The sequence below is a fragment of the Microtus oregoni genome, unplaced genomic scaffold (genome assembly GCF_018167655.1).
Source record: "Microtus oregoni isolate MIOR12 unplaced genomic scaffold, Mior012 000000F_ref0000247, whole genome shotgun sequence".
In the NCBI taxonomy this organism is placed as follows: domain Eukaryota; kingdom Metazoa; phylum Chordata; class Mammalia; order Rodentia; family Cricetidae; genus Microtus; species Microtus oregoni.
Genome location: NW_024543059.1, coordinates 14,143,075 through 14,160,071, shown reverse-complemented (window position 1 = coordinate 14,160,071; position 16,997 = coordinate 14,143,075). Strand labels below are relative to the sequence as shown.

General features: G+C 44.4%; 1 protein-coding gene across 1 annotated transcript in view; it reads right to left on the bottom strand.

The window, feature by feature from the left end:
• Nucleotides 1–14,504, bottom strand: part of Sec11a (SEC11 homolog A, signal peptidase complex subunit) — a 34,178-nt gene extending 19,674 nt beyond the window's left edge. The window contains exons 1-2 of the mRNA XM_041649034.1: nt 14,036–14,504; nt 455–564 (exon numbers count right to left, since the gene is read on the bottom strand). Coding sequence (XP_041504968.1) covers nt 455–564; nt 14,036–14,086 — 161 coding nt within the window. The 5' untranslated portion in view covers nt 14,087–14,504. The remainder of the gene's footprint in view (nt 1–454; nt 565–14,035) is intronic.
• Nucleotides 14,505–16,997: the final 2,493 nt, after the last annotated feature.

Here is a 16,997-nt window from a genome sequence, read left to right as displayed (position 1 = left end):
AAATATGGAAGTGATTAGTGCTGCTGCTAGCACTTGAATACATGATGCAGGAAAACTGTTTAGTGGAGACACTGTACACCTAACAAACTAAGTTCCAGGCCTGATACACCAAACTAAGGAATGCAAAAAGACAGAAGGATAAAGTACACTTTCTTAAGGGATGAACCAAAAATAAGGTTCACATAGCAACCTTGCTCAGAACCTCCAAGGGCAACCGGAGTCACATGCGAACTCCTCACCTATACATACATACAACTAAGGATATGGGTCCTTTGGGGTTCAGAATGGAAATACCTCCCGTGGTATTTCTCACTACTGAGTAGAAACTGACTTCCTTCTGGGCTCTCTCCTAGGTAACAGTTTCTAAGGAACTGGTATACAACTATTGACTTAATACCTTTATTTTTCTCCCAAGTAACCCCATGCACTTCATGTCTTGAAAAGGAGCAGTTACCTGAGCACCACTACAATTGGACTTTCACTTCCGGTTATCACCATTAGCCCCTTCCAGATCATTAGTGCCGAAGAGACAATCATTCCAAAATTTAGGACTTGGTAGTATAGCTGTAGGAACAAAGAGAAGAAATCAGATCCACTATTATTACTCAGGCAAGTAAATGATAGTAGCTATTAATTAAAAAGTTTCAAACAGTCCAAATGGGTGCGCAGTTGGTAGAATGCCTGTCTAACATGTGCAAAGCCAGGGTGCAATCCCAGCACTGCATGAAACGAGGCATGGCGACTCAGGCTTCTAATCCTAGCACGCAGGAGGTAGAGTGGGGGAGGGTAAACGTCCATCGTCAGCAGGCTATTTACTGAGTTGGAGGTCTACGTTGGTTGGGAGACCGCCCCATAAGCAAACAAACAAACAAATCTAAGGAAGAAAAAAAAAGTTCCATACCATTAAACTATCAAATAAATGTGAGGGAAAACTTTCTTAAAACTTTCAAGTAACCAGCACCGTGTCCCGGGCTACAATTCCAGCACTTGGGTAGTACGACATGAATGAGACCAGCCTGGGCTACATGGTAAGTTCTAGGACCACATGACTTATAGTGTGAGACCTTGTCCAAAAACAAAAACAAAAAATAAAACAAACAAAAACCCCAAAAGTTTCAAAGTAGCAGTACCACTGTGACTGCTGAAGTCCTGAGATATTTTTCTTAAAATGTAGCCCAAGGTGGCCTCAGACTAAGTAGCTGAAGTTAGCCTTGAACTTCACATCCCCCCCACACTCCCCCCCCCCCCCCCCCCCCCCGCTTCCACCTCCCAAGTGCTGCCACCGTAGGTATTTGCCACCAAATATGACCTTTTATTTAGTAAAGCTTAAATCAACACCCGAGAAGAGTCCTGAATCCCATTGCAGCATTCCAGAGGCTGGGGCAGGTAGAGCTCTGTGATGTTGAGGCAATCCTGGTCTACATTGTGAGTTCCAAGACAGCTAAGGCTGTATAGAGAGATCATGTCTCAAAAAACAAAACGAGTAAAAACAATTCCAGAGTCAAGAACTATTTAGGGGCTGGAGAGATGGCTCAGTGGTTAAGAGCATTGCCTGCTCTTCCAAAGGTCCTGAGTTCAATTCCCAGCAACCACATGGTGGCTCACAACCATCTGTAAAGAGGTCTGGCGCCCTCTTCTGGCCTTCAGGCATACACACAGACAGAATATTGCATACATAATTAATAAATAAATAAATATTTTTTAAAAAACTATTTAGGGGGCTGGAGAGATGGCTCAGAGGTTAAGAGCATTGCCTGCTCTTCCAAAGGTCCTGAGTTCAATTCCCAGCAACCACATGGTGGCTCACAACCATCTGTAATGGGGTCTGGTACCCTCTTCTGGCCTTCGGGCATACACACAGACAGAATATTGTATACATAATAAATAAATATTAAAAAAAAACTATTTAGGTCACACTTCTTTACTAAACTTGCCCTACTCCACAAATTCTAACATTTCCTGTCTTGACCTGATGCACTAGATCTAAACTCATTTTTCTGAATGAGAAAAATAGGGGCTAAAAAGATGGCTCAGAGCCTTGGTCTGCTGATAGGGTAGAACTTAGGTAGGCAGAGAAAACTAAACTGAATGCTGGGAGAAAAGAGGTAGAGGCAGAGAGAAGCCATAGAGCTGCTACCAGAGACAGACATGCTGAATGAGACTTTAGCTGGTAAACCACAGCCATGTGGCGATACACAGATTAATGGAGATGGGTTAAATTAAGATGTAAGAGTTAGCCAATAAGAAGATAGAGCTAATGGGCCAAGCAGTGAGTTAATAAAGTTTCTGTGTGATTATTTCAGGGCTGAGCAGCCAGGAACCAACAAGCGGCCACTCTTTACAACATAGTAAAGCTGAACTTTTACTGTTTATAGTTTTAAAACCTTCATTGTAGAAGGTTTATCATAAATATGTGGAGGACCACACTGTTAGTCTTATAGCTAAGGGTCTCTGTAATCTGAATAGTATTATTTTTCAGACTTCTGGCACTTTCCAGCCCAACCTTCCATCTGACCTGTTATCTACCCAGCCTCCACCTTTACCTACTTTTTCATATTACATTTTAAAAGGTTTAAAGATTTATTTATTTATCATGTATACAATATTCTGCCTCCATGCATGCCTACATGGCAGAAGCAGGCATCAAATCTCATCATGGATGGTTGTGAGCCACCATGTGGTTGCTGGGAATTGAACTCAGGACCTCTGGGAGAGCAGCCAGTGCTCTTAACCTCTGAGCCATCTCCAGACCATATTTACAACTTCTTATTGTATGTGGGGCAGGAGTCTAGCTATGTTGCCCAGGCTGACCTTGAACTCCTGGTCCTCCAGCCTTGGCCTCAAGAGCAGCTAAGAACTACTGGGGTGCATCACTCCACCTGGCTTAATAAGTGTTTTTGAACATTTTTTGTATTAACTCACTTGCAGAGCTAGTGATCAAACCCAGGGCCTTATGTGTGCCTAGCAAGCACTACTGAACTACATGAATCAAACCTATAACTGCTGTTTAAAGAAATGATGAGTAACAAAAAAGTTGAAGGTTTGAGGCTGGAGAGATGGCTCAGTGGTTGAGAGCACTGGCTGTTCTTCCAGAGGAGCAGGGTTGAGTTCCCAGCATCCATATGGTGGTTCACAACTGTCTATAACTCCAGTTCCTGGATATCAGATGCTTTCTTCTGACCTCTGTGGGCACCACACACAACATTGTACATGTACATTCACACACACAAAATAAAGCTCTGAAAGGAGAAAAAAAATTTAAACAATAAAGATGTTGGGCTAGAGAGATGGCTCAGCAGTTAAGAGCACTGCCTGCTCTTCCAAAGGTCCTGAGTTCAATTCCCAGCATCTACATGGTGGCTCACAACCATCTGTAATGAGGTCTGGTGCCGTTTTCTGGCCTGCAGGCATACACACAGACAGAATATTGTATACATAATGAATAAATAAATAAATAAATATTAAAAAAAGAATAAAGATGTTTCTATAAGAAGTGACTTGATGTGGGATTCCTGTCTGAATGCTGTAAATATGTTTTATTGCCACTGGTTAATAAAGAAGCTGCTTTAGCCTATAGCAGGGCAGAATATACATAGGTGGGAAAACTAAACTGAATCAAGGAGAAAGAAGACGGAGTAAGGCAGACACCATGTAGCTGCCAAAGGAGAAAAACACCAGAACCATACCGGTATAAATCACGGCCTCGTGATAATACACAGATTAATAAAAAAAAAATGGGTTAATTTAAGATATAAGAGCTGGCTAGGAATATGCCTGAGCTATTGGTCAAACAGTGTTGTAGTTAATATAGTTTTCGTGCGATTATTTGGGTCTGGGTGGCCGGAAAATAAAAAAGGAGTCTTTGTTTACAGTTACTTTCCCACTTACGTTAGTCTCCCCCTTTCCTTAGACACAGGGCACCACACTAGCGAATGAGATTCAGCTAATCAAGATCATCACTGGTGTAGGAGGTTCTTCTGTTCATGTATTGCTTTCATTGGTTAATGAATAAAGAAACTGCTTTGGGCCTGATAGGGCAGAACTTAGGTAGGTGGAGAAGACAGAACTGAGTGCTGGAAAGAAGGGCAGAGAGGCAGACGCCATGGATCTGCCTGAGATGAACGCTGGTTAGAATCTTGCCAGTAAGCCACAGTCACATGGCGATACACAGATTAATAGAAATGTGTTAAATTAAGATCTAAGAATTAGCCAATAAGAAACTAGAGCTAACGGGCCAAGCAGTGTTTTAATGAATACAGTTTCTGTGTGGTTATTTCGGGTGTAAGCTAGCCGGGCAGCTGGAACAAACAAGGGACCCACTCCATGTAACACATCACCTTTATTTTTAGTAGAATATTTTAGTTCCTTTTTTGAATTCTGTGATAAAATAATGACAAAAGCACAAAAGTAGAAAAGGTTTATTAGTGCTCACAATCCAAAGGGACAGTCCATAACTGAGGGGAGTCAAGACCAGGAGCTTGAAGGAGCCTGATCATATTCCAGCCACAGCCAGGAAGCAGCCAGAGAGAAAAAAATGCTTGCTAATATTCAGCTGGCTTTCTCCTTTTTATGTAGACTATGATCCTCTGGCTAGGGCTGGTCCCACCCATAATTAAAACGGGTTTTTCCACATCAATGAATGCAATCAAGGTAACCCCACAGGCATACCCTCAGGTAATTCTAGACTCTATCAAGCTGACAGATAAGACTAGTCAGCACACAAAGAGGTCAGTCCCCCCCCCTCTTTCTCTCTCTCTCTCTCTCTCTCTTTCTCTCTCTCTCTCTCTCTCTCTCTCTCTCTCTGTGTGTGTGTGTGTGTGTGTGTGTGTGTGTGTGTGTGTGCAGTTCCTTAAAAAAAGATTAGTAAGTCAGTCCTGGGAGAACTAGAAAGAAACACACCATGCTAAAGCAATGTCCTATCTGAGCAAAGTGCTCTTATTTCTTGTCTTTCTTCTCTTCCTGCCAAGAGACTTTACTTAAAGTCACATGTACAGCTTCTACTTACAGCTTCTTTACACCTACATGTTAATACTTATGGGCATAAATTATTAACTAAAAAGTGTTTTTATCTGTCTGATACTGGCAGTATAAGTTACCCAACCTCATTCCATTTGGCCACATCAAGCTATTGGTAAGAAACTGTGACATGTGCACAATGACAACCACAGAACTGAATCACCCTTTCTAAGAAGTGACCAGAACAGTACGTTCCTCATTGTTCAAGGTCAAACTAGAAATGAACATTATTAACCCAATGAAAACACATCTGTCACCCTTGTAGTGAGCAGCCAAGGGGGGTGGCGACTGCCAGTTGCAGGGCTGCCTGAAACCATCTCAAACTTAAAAAAAAGAAAAGAAAAGAAAAATTTTTAACCTTTTTTTAGTCTAGGCAAGGTGGAGCATGTCTGTAACCTTAGCATTTGGGAGGCTAAAGCAGAAAGAATGCTGACTCCAGGCCAGCATGGATATATAGTGAGACCCTATCTCAAAAATTACCTAAGGCTGGGCTCAGTTGGTAGAGTACTTACTTGCCTAGCCTGCCCCTAGGTTAGATCCACAGCTACACATAAAGTAGGTATGATAATGCCCACCTAGCATTGGGGAGGTGGAAGCAGGAGGATCACAAGTTCAAACTTATCCCCAACTACAAGAATCTTTCTCAACTGCTCTTCCACCTTATTCTTTGAGGCAGTATCTCCCAATCAAACACAGAGCTCACTGACTTGGCTACTCTAGCTAGCCAGTTGCTCAGGCAATGTCCTTGGATCTCCACCTTCCAAGACTGGAACTACAAACCCACTGCTCCATTTACCCAGCATTCAGCATTGCTGGGTACGAGGAATCCTCCTGTTTGCCTAGCATGCATGTTAGCTATTCAGTCATTTCACCAGCACGCCCTCCCCCCACAAGAGAAAGCATTTAAAACTGAATGAAAATAAAAATACAACAACAAAATGTATAGGATGTACCTACAAAAAGCAATATAAGAGGCAATTTTTGTAGCTGTAAAGGTTTATGTTGTCAAGAAGTCATCATTGTCTTCAGTACTTGGGAAGTGAGACACCAGCTATATGGCACTCAGTATGGTGGAGTCGGAGTAATGTTCAATATCCTCCAGGGAGTTACATGTACTGAAACAGCAACCAACACATTCTGTAGCTAGAATTCACTAGTCCAGTGGCCAATAAGATGTCTCAACATGGAAAGGCGTTTGCTTCCAATCCTGATGACCTGAGTTCAACCCCAGGAACCCAAATGGTAGGCGAGTACTGACCTCCAAGTGTGTACCATGATGCAACACAGAGAGAACGGGGCGGAGGGCGGGGAGAGCATAAATAAATGTAATTAAAATTTTTAAAAAGATACTTATGATATAACTTGACAGTGATTCCTATGCTCAAAACTCTCTAACATCTGCTAACTTAAAGGCTTTAATCCCCAAAAAAGACAGGTAGAATTGATGTAGGTGGGTCTTCTTTCTATCTGAGAAAGTACAACTCGAACTTAAACTAGAAGCTAAGAAAGCTGTGTACTATGGGCTCCTCATGTCACTGAATCAATATACAAGGAACTGAGTTGCTACTGATTGGTGACTGATCCTGAGAACTCTCAGGTTCCCATCAGCAGGACTATATGACACTAACCTAGTCCTTCAGTAGCAAAGGTCTGAGGCACCCCATCAGGAAAGGGACTATGGCCAGTTTAGATTCTTGCCCAGAGCAGAAGAAAACAGCTACGAGCATGTGATCAATACAGAAACAAAGGTTACACCTATTAGAACCGTAACAGCTTTCACCTTTCTGTGAGAGCTATGACCAGATGCCAAGGTGACAAAGGGCAGGCTACAGCAGCTTTGTACTCTGTTAGTGTGGGTAAATCAACACAGTCCCCCTACGTCCCCTTTGCTGCATGGTTCTGAGTTAATCTGCCCAATGAGGGCAGTAGGCCAACATTATGGAAGGTGAAGGGAAGCTGTGATCATGTCTGAAGGTCACAGCGGTCACAGCGAGTGAGGACACTGCCAGAATCCAGTCTGCCCTTGCTTTCTGCAGCTCTAGGTCTACTTCTGGCTAGCAGGTTACAAAAGCAATAGCCTTCCATGGGTCTCACCTGCTCTCCTCTGGGGCCCTACTCCAGCAGCCACATGCAGACTCAGGTCCATGGGAAGTGTGGACTTTCCCATCAACACGTACCAGAGAGGTTCAGAGGAACTGGGTGGTGACAACTCTCTCCTGAGAGAGTCTCATTATGAAGCCCAGGTAGGCCTTGAACATGGTAATCCTCCTGCTGCAGAGTAATGAGATTACAGGTGTGGCCACCGAGCCCAGTAATGACAATTCTATTCTCTAACTTCTGTTAGACTCTCATGTATGTAGCTTCTCCCACAATATAAAAGGTATCTTTATAATAAATCTTTCATGTAATGTTTGTTATTAATAACTTTTCACCAGGGCTGGAGAGATGGCTCAGAGGTTAAGAGCATTGCCTGCTCTTCCAAAGGTCCTGAGTTCAATTCCCAGCAACCACATGGTGGCTCACAACCATCTGTAATGAGGTCTGGTGCCCTCTTCTGGCCTGCAGACATACACACAGACAGAATATTATATACATAATAAATAAATAAATAAATATTTAAAAAAAAAATAAAAAAAAATAACTTTTCACCAACCACACTGTGCTGGCTAACATATGTGTGATGGTTAGCTTTACTTGTCAACTTTCCACACCTGAAGTCACCCAAAAAGGGAGTCTCAACTGAAGGGCTATCTAGACCAAACTGCCATGTGGGAGTGTCTGTGGGGACTGTCTTGATTGTTAGCTGGTGGAAACCACCAGGGGCAGCACCATTCCCTGGGCAGGGAGGCTGGCTCAGAGTGAGCAAGCAGGCAGCATGGGTACATTTGATTCTCTCTGCTCTTGACTGTGGGTGTGGTGTGATTAGCTGCTTCAGGTCTTGTCTTGACTTCCCCTCTATGAGGAGCAGTAACCTGGAACTATAAGGCAAATAAAGGCTTTCCTCTCATGCAAGGCCTTTCAGTCAGGGCATTTGATCACAGCCACAGGAATGAAACCTGTTGAAGACTGTTTCCAGGAGGCTTCTATCTCTGTAAATCCCTGTGTTTGGACTCTGTTCTCCCTGAAGTAAGAACACAACCCTACTGAGGAAGACCCACACTGCTCTTCCTCCATAGTCATGTCTGCTTATGGGAATGAATGATTTCCAGTCCACAGAGAGAATGGTAGAAAGTTGTAAAATATTGAAGAACAGTAGCAAAAGAAGCCTGTAAGCTTCGTAAGTGCTATACTCTAGATTTCCCAGTTTCAAATGACAGACAGTGATTTCTGGATGCTTAAGAATCCCAGCTGTGGCCAGGCGGTGATGGCGCACACCTTTAATCCCTGCACTCGGAAGGCAGAGGCAAGGGGATCTCTGAGTTTGAGGCCAGCTTGGTCTACAGAATGAGTTCCTGGAGAGCCAGGGCTACACAGACAAAACAAAACAAAACCCAGAAACAAACAAAAAAAAAACAAACCAAAAACCAGAAGAATAACAACAAAAAGAGTTGGATAATCCTACACTGCACACAATAAGATTCTGATGAAGTCTTAAGGCCCTGTCAGTCATGGTGGCACTCTCCTTCAATAGCAGTGTTCACGAGGCAGATCTCTGTGAGTTCAAGGCCAGTCAAGGACAAGGAGAGACATCCTGTCTTAGGTAGAAACAGACAGATAGTTACAACCCAAAGAAGAGTAGCCTCAGAGAAAATGGAGTGAGCAGCACTTGGGAGATGGAGGCAGGAGGATCAGGAACCTAAGGCCAGCCAAAGCTACACAGAGTTTGTAACCAGTCTGGGCCCCAAGAGAGCCTATCTTTAAAACAAAACAAAACAAACAAAATATAATTTCAAGGGATCCAAAAGATAACCACGCAATGCTCATATACTCATTCAGGCAAAACACTCACACACATAACTCAAAATCAATTTTTAAGAAGTCCCAAGAGAGGATTGCCTTACGGGGAGTTAAGCAACTCTGATGAGTCAGACTGATGCTATCAGGGCTCAGACATGGATCAAGTCACATCCTGGCCAACGTCCCTGAGTCACTAAGAAATCTCAAACAAGGCCAAGCATGGGGTTCATGTCTATAAGCCTAGCCTTTGGGAAATGGAGGCAGGAGAGTCACTAAGAATCACCAAGGCTGTTCTACATAGGGAATTCCAAGCCAGTCTGAGCTACAAGGTGAGACCCTGTCTCAGAGAGACACATGGAGAACTCTCAAATTTATGAACATTCTATAAAAACCCCATCAAGTTTGTTGAATAATCAAAGTTCTCAAACAGCCCAAGTGATGGTGCCGCACGCCTTTAATCCCAGCACTTGGAAGGCAGAGACAGGCGGATCGCCTAATACACACTCTTACTTGTATGTATAACAAGCCAAGAAAAGGGGGCCATGAATTTGAAAGACGCAAAGAGAGGTGCATGAGAGGGTTTAACGAAGTTTAATACTTTGTCTTAACTTTGTTCTATGCTGCAGAAGTGCGATTCTGTGTGGTGTATGCAGGTGTGCAGTCACCCACGTGGGCATGTGAGGAGGACAGAGGTCAACATCGGGAATCTTCTCCAATTGTTCTCGGTCTTAATTTTTGAGCATCTCTCACCAAACTTAGAGTTTGTCATTTCAGTTAGACTATCTGGCCAGCATGTCTATGGGGTCCACCTGTGTCCGCCCCCATCACTGCGGTCACAGGCAGCATGTCTGTGGGGTCCACCTGTGTCCACCCCCATCACTGCGGTCACAGGCACATGTTGGCACCCTGCTGTTTACATAGGTGTTAGGGATCCAAACTTAGGTGCTTATGCTTGCACAGCAAGCAATTTACTACTGAGCATCTCCCTAGGCTCCAGCTTAATTTATATTATTTATTATAAATTATATGTTTATATAATTTATATCTCTCTGTGTAGCCTTGGCTGTCCTAGAATCCCTTTGTAGACCAGGCTGTCCTTGAACTCATATATTCACCTGCCTCTGTCTCCTGAATTCAGGGACTAAAGGTACATGCCACCACCGTCCCCAGCTTTTAAGTTTAATAATTATAAAATGTTTAAATTTGGGTTCGGTCCTTGGTTGGGGGCAGGAATGACAAAAAAAAATAACAAAAATGTTTAAATCTTCTGGGTGTGATGGCTCATGCTTACAATGGTACATGAGACACTAAAATGGGACACTGTGAGGCAGAGCCTGCACTACATAAGGAGCCTGCATTGTAAAGAATGAAAAGTGCAAGCCACGTGTTATGGCCTCACTTGGTGCTCCCAGTCTTTGTGAGTTTCTGACAGAGAAATAACTTGAATGTGAGGCCAGCCTGGGCTACATAGTGAGTTGTAGACTAACCCAGGCTACAGAGTGAGCCTATGTCTCAAAATAAATAAAAAACAAAAACCCAACAACAATAACAACAGAACTCAGAGGGACTAAGGAGATGACTCAGTGGGTAAAGTAAGATCTGAGTGCTATGCTGAGACTCCCAACAACCACAAGAAAGGTAGACACAGCAGTGCTTGCCTGTGACCCCAGGACCGGGGAAGCAGAGACAAATGGATCCTGGGGACTCACCGACCTGCCTTTCTAGATAAAAGGGCAAATCCCACATTCAGTGAAAAGACCTGTTTCAAAGAGTAAGGTGGTTCTGTGCACAAGCCAAAAGCATAGCTACCACCTTTCTTCAAAGAAGCACAGAAAACCGCAACTGGGCACAGCGTAGAGATCAGCAGATATTGGGAAGCCCAGCCCCAACGGATGCATCTGCATCACAGCTCCTGTATCAGTGGCTCAGAGAACGTCACAGAAAAGGGGACGGAATGACTGTAGGAGCCAGAATATTGGGAAGTCTGCTGTGAAACACTCTCCTAGAAATAGCTCCACGACCAAGACCAGAATGATGGCTATGCTTAGGTGGGAAGAAGAAAGTTCAGAGGTTCCACCCTTAGACAAAGAGCTGCTGGGTGTACGAGAACTGCCCTCTCCCAGGGATCAGCCCTCTTACTTCAGCCACACTGAACCTTACAGAAGAGAAAGTGGGAAGTACACTCGAACACATTGGCACAGGGAACCACTTCCTAAATAGAACCCCAGCAGCACAGACACTGAGAGAAACAATTAATAAATGGGACCTCCTGAAACTGAAAAGCTTCTGTAAAGCAAAAGACACGGTCAACAAGACAAAATGGCAGCCTACAGAATGGGAAAAGAGGGCCGGGTAAAAAAAAAAAAAAAAAAAAAAAAAAAAAAGAATGGGAAAAGATCTTCACTAACCCCACATCAGACAGAGGTCTGATCTCCAAAATATATAAAGAACTCAAGAAATTGGACACCAAAAGACCACATAATCCAAATAAATAAATAAAAATGGAGTACAGACCTAAACAGAACTCTCAACAGAGGAATCTAAAATGGCTGAAAGAAACTTAAGGAAATGTTCAACATCCTTAGTCATCAGAGAAATGCAAATCACAACAACTCTGAGATTCCATCTTACACCTGTAAGAATGGCCAAGATCAAAAACACTGATGACAACTTATGCTGGAGAGGTTGTAGGGTAAAGGGAACACTCCTGTATTGCTGGTGGGAGTGCAAGCTGGTACAACCCCTTTAGATGTCAGTGTGGCAATTTCTCAGAAAATTAGGTAACAACTTTCCTCAAGACCCAATAATACCACGTTTAGGTATAAATCCAAAGGATGCTCATTGTGCCACAAGGACATGTGCTCAACTATGTTCATAGTAGCTTTATTTGTCATAGCCAGAACCTGGAAACAACCCAAATGCCCCTCGATTGAAGAGTGGATTAAAAAAAAAAAAAGTGGTACATTTACACAATGGAGTACTACACAGCAGAAAAAAATAACAACAGCTTGAATTTTTCAGGAAAATGGATGGAACTAGAAAACATTATTTTGAATGAGGTAACCCAGACACAGAAAGATAATTATCACATGTACTCACTCACAGGTGGTTTTTAAACATAAAGCAAAGAAAGCCAGCCTACAAACCACAATCCCAGAGAACTTAGACAACAATGCGGACACTAAGAGAGACTTACATAGATCTAATCTACATGGGAAGTAGAAAGTATAAAAAGACAAGATCTCCTGAGTAAATTGGGAGCATAGGGACCTTGGGGGAAGGTTGAAGAGGGGAGGGGAGAGCCAGGGAGGGGAGCAGAGAAAAATGTAGAGCTCAATAAATATCATGGAAAAAAAATAAATAAAAAGTTAAAAAAAATGAGAAGGATGAATGGAAAGGAAAAAGAACCTGAAAGGTCCTGGGTATGACACCCAGCAACACACAGACACTAAATTATTCTTCTGGAAATGGAATAAGGTGGGTGGGAGCTCGGATCACCCAGTCAGGCATGGTGGCATATGCCTTCAATCCCAGCACTTGGGAGGCAGAGGCAGATGGATCTCTGGATTGCAAGACAGCTTGGTCTGCACAGTGAGACCCTATCTCGCTGAAAAAAAAAAAATTCCAGATGGAGCTATAGCTCAATGATAGATTGATTTCCTAGACATCATTTGCATGACACTCAGGACTATATTTGAAGGGGGGAAAAGCCTGACATCGTAGTGCAGCACTCAAGATGCAAAGGCAGGATTCCAAATTCAAGGCCAGCCGAGGCTACAGAGAGAGTTCCAGGCAACAAGAGCTACATATAGAGAGAGACTTTGTTACAATAGACAGATAGGTAGACAGTCACTCTAGTCAGTAAGGCCATGTGGTGACATACAACTAGCCTGAGCTCCATATCAAGACTGTGTCTCAAAATAAAGTAATACAAATAAAGTCTTTCAAGACTGTGGGAGGGGCTGGAGAGATGGCTCAGTGGTTAAGAGCAGTGTCTGCTCTTCCAGAGGTCCTGAGTTCAATTCCCGGCAACCACATGGTGGCTCCCAACCATCTGTAATGAGGTCTGGTGCCCTCTTCTGGCCTGCAGATGTACACACAGACAGAATATTGTATGCATAATAAATAAATATTTAAAAAAAAAAAAAGACTGTGGGAGCCCGTGATGGACATGCGCCAGGCCCGGGGGTCGACCCCCAGCACTATATAGGAGCTCCTGCAAAATGCAGCTAAGTGACAGCTGTTCCCTGAAGCGGTTCCAGTGACCTGATCTCACAGCTGTGTAGGTATGTCTAAGGAGAGATGCACCTACCTTCCTATGTGGTAATTATAGGAAACAAATGCCCCAGTCCAAAAAGCAAATCTTTAATAGTCACGCCAAGACAATTCCTAACACCAAGAGCTAAATAAAGAGAGGAGGGGGAAATGGCCAATGGCTAACTAAAGCAATCCCCTGACACACCTGGGTCAGAAGACAAAAGGACGAAAACTTTTGAAACGATCGTGTTCTCAGTGCCTTTTAGCACATGCGCTAGAAGATCAAGATAGAGTAAGGTTTAATGATAAAACCAGGAGACCTTAGTTTCAAGATTTCTGTGCCACTGTCGTTGTCATAAAAGATTCAGAGGGCTGTCACCTTCCTGCTAAGGGAACGGCCACACGAGTGGTAGAATTGCTTCAACTCCGAGCTCAGAGAGACCCAAGTTAAAGTGGATGGAGTCCACCGAGGTCCAGCTGGACTGGAAGGGTGACTATGAACTTAGAGCAACAGACGGCTTTTGTGGGACCTGCAATGGCCCTCCCCAGAGCTCCACCAAGAACGGTTAAGTCTGTCGCCTTACAGTGTCCCAAACCATAAGCAACCCCAAATCCCATGGACATTTTCCACTTACTCCCCTGCCTTCTGGGGAGGAATGGCGAAGGCGCACTTTCCCTCTCAGTCGTCTGAATCTGGTGCTATAAATGGGGTCAAAGAGGTCTTAGCTACAGACTGCACAGAAAGGAATGATCCATACACGCGACCGACCCACGCAGGCCCTCAAACCCGGCCCAGAGGTCCGCAGAGCCCCCGTTAACGGCAAAAGACCAGAGGAACCCGAGCAAAGACAGCGGCCAGTCTCACCTGTCTCTTGTTCATCCGCCGCACATCATCTAGGAAATCTAGAGACAGCATGGTGAGATGGAGAACGCACAACCGGCAGCCAAGAGGAAGCGGCAGAATCAGCGGGAGGAACCGCTCCAACACGGGCCGGACTCACAGTGGACAGGACTCCCCCCCCCCCCCAGACGCCTGCACTTCCGCTTCCGGGGCGGGAGCAAACGAGGCCCCGCCCCCTGGCCGCAAAGACCGGACAAAGAAAGACTCGCGAACCCTGAGAACGGCCCGGGGGCCTGGCCTTGCCACAGGAGGATCTCCCGAGCTGACCTTCTGCAGCCGAGGACCCGCCGGAGCCCGCTTTCCGTGCTCAGCCCGAAGCTGCTCGTGAAGGCGATGACCCTGGGTTAGCTAGGCCCGCAGCCTGCGGAAGAAGGGCCGTTGCGTACGCCTGGCCAATCGGAAGCCGCGGCTGCTCCACCGCCAGGCCAGCCGTCTTTCTGCGTACTGCCGGGTCCTGGGTGTGGCTCGGGACGTGTTGCCTGGCTGTTTGTTCTCGGGGTGAGCGTGCTGGGGTACGCTGCCGGAAGCTGTGCGATCTTTAAAGCCTCGGATGCACACACACAGACACACACACTCGAGGGACACGAGAGAGAGAATGAATCTTCCGTAATGTCAGGAGGGCACAACCGGTGCAGGTGGCCAGGAAGAACCTCCTCAATCTTGACCCCTCCATACAGTAATTTGCTTTGTCTCCTGACACCTGGATGGGAACTGTTTATTTGACCCGCAAGTTTTCACGGGGGTGGACGTAAGAAGTGACATCATTGCCGTGGTGTTTCTTTTGATGTGTGACAGTTGTAGGACTCTGTGGATACGATCTAAAACCATCGAATTGCACGCATTTGGTGAACTGCACAGTATTTGAATTACATCACAACATATCAGGCGTGAGAATGAAAAAGAACTCATTGGTGCCTTGTTCATGCTAAATTCCCAGGGGTGGCTGTGCACCTATCAGTACTTGAATTTAAAGAGAGAGAAAATATCTCCAACTACTGTTTGAAACCTCATATTTACTGAGATGAAAAGTCAATGTTTTGGTATCTCCAAGTTAGGAAGGTCTATGAAAGAAAATACAGGCCAGGTGGTGGTGGTGCATACCTTTAATCCCAGCACTTGGGAGGCAGAGGCAGGAGGATCTCTGAGTTCGAGGCCAGCCTGGTCTCCAAAGCTACCCTGAGAACAAAAACCCAGTCTCGAAAAAACAAAAAAGAAAATACATAGAAACCCCACTAGAGCAGGTACTCCAACTTCTATAACAGTGTGTGTACTAGAATGACTTACCCATTAATAAATGTTAGTTATGGTCTCAATCTAAATTCTGGCTCATAGAATCCTTCACATAAGCTTATCAATGTTCAATTCAACCTAAAATCAAATTAAGTGGGTATGAGCTTTTGTCCATTTCTTTAAAAAAAAAATGTATAGTGTTCTGTCTGAGTGTATGCCTTCTGGCCAGAAGAGGGCGCCAGAATATCATCATGGATGGTTGTGAGCCACAATGTGGTTGCTGGGAATTGAACCCAAGACCTCTGGAAGAGCAGCCAGTGCTCTTAACTGCTGAGCCATCTCTCTAGTCTTCATTGTTCATTTCTTATGTACCTCGAAGACCCTCAAAATGAGCTCAAAATCCTTTGGGTCCAAAAAAGGTAAGTAAGCTATTTAGTTGGGAAGCTTTAAAAACGAATGGGGGTGGGGGTGGTGGCGCTGGAGAGATGGCTCAGCGGTTAAGAGCACTGATTACTCTTCCAGAGGACCCAGGTTCAATTCCCAGCACCCACATGGCAGCTCACAACTGTCTGAAAATGCAGTTCCACAAGATCTGACACCTTCACACCAATGCACATAAAATAAAGTTAAATAAATCATTAAAAATTAAAAAAAAGAAGAATGTGGGGCAGGGGCAGGTGCATCTCTGTGAGTTTGAGGTCATCCTGGTCTACAGAGTGAGTTCCAGGACAGCTAGGGCTTCATAATAGAAAGATTGCTATCGCAAAAAAAAAAAAAAAAAGAAAGAAAGAAAGAAAGAAAAAAAGACCTGGTCAGTAGGAGTGACCTTAATCTCAAGAAGGGGAGGGGGACTGGAAAGATAGCTCAGTGCTTAGGAACACTGACTGCTCTTCCACAGGACCTGCATTCAGTTCTTAGCACCCACGTCAAGTAGCTCACTATCAGCTGTCAGCTGTAACTCCAGCTCCCAAGGCTCTGACATCCTCTTCTGGACTCTGTGGGTGTCTGCACTCACACGCACAGACACATACACAGATGCACATAACATACGGAGATAAACAGGAGTTTAAAATAGTTAGACCTCTTGTTCTTTAAATAAGCACCTGAGGCTGTCCTCTGGCCTCCACAGGCATGCAAACACACACACACACACACACACACACACACATGCCTGCACACACAAGAACACACATGTACACATGAACCACTTAGGTTGTTGCCAGGCCTGATACTGCATGCCTATTTTGTTTTGTTTTGTTTTGTTTTGTTTTTGCAGCCCTGGCTGTCTAGGAATGTATTCTGTAGGCCAGTCTGGCCTCAAATTCACAGGAAGCCTCTGACTTCAGCTTCCTGAGTGCTGGGATCTCAGGCCACCGCAACCGGCCAAAATATTTCTCCTTTCTTCAGATTATATTCGTGCTCTATCATATCAGTAAATATCCAATGAAGAGAATGTAGTTGATGTTTGGGGCTGTTGCCAAGGCTCACAACCTGAATTCAATACCCAGAATCCACACGGTGGAGGAAGAGAACTGACTGCTCAGAGCTGCCCTTTGACCTCCACACATGTGCCAAGCCTCACATGCACTTACACAGAGTCAATGCAGTAAATTTTAAATAATGTGGTTAAACTATATGATATATAGTTTCATATATATTAGATGGTAAACTTGCAATTTCATTGTTACATTGTATT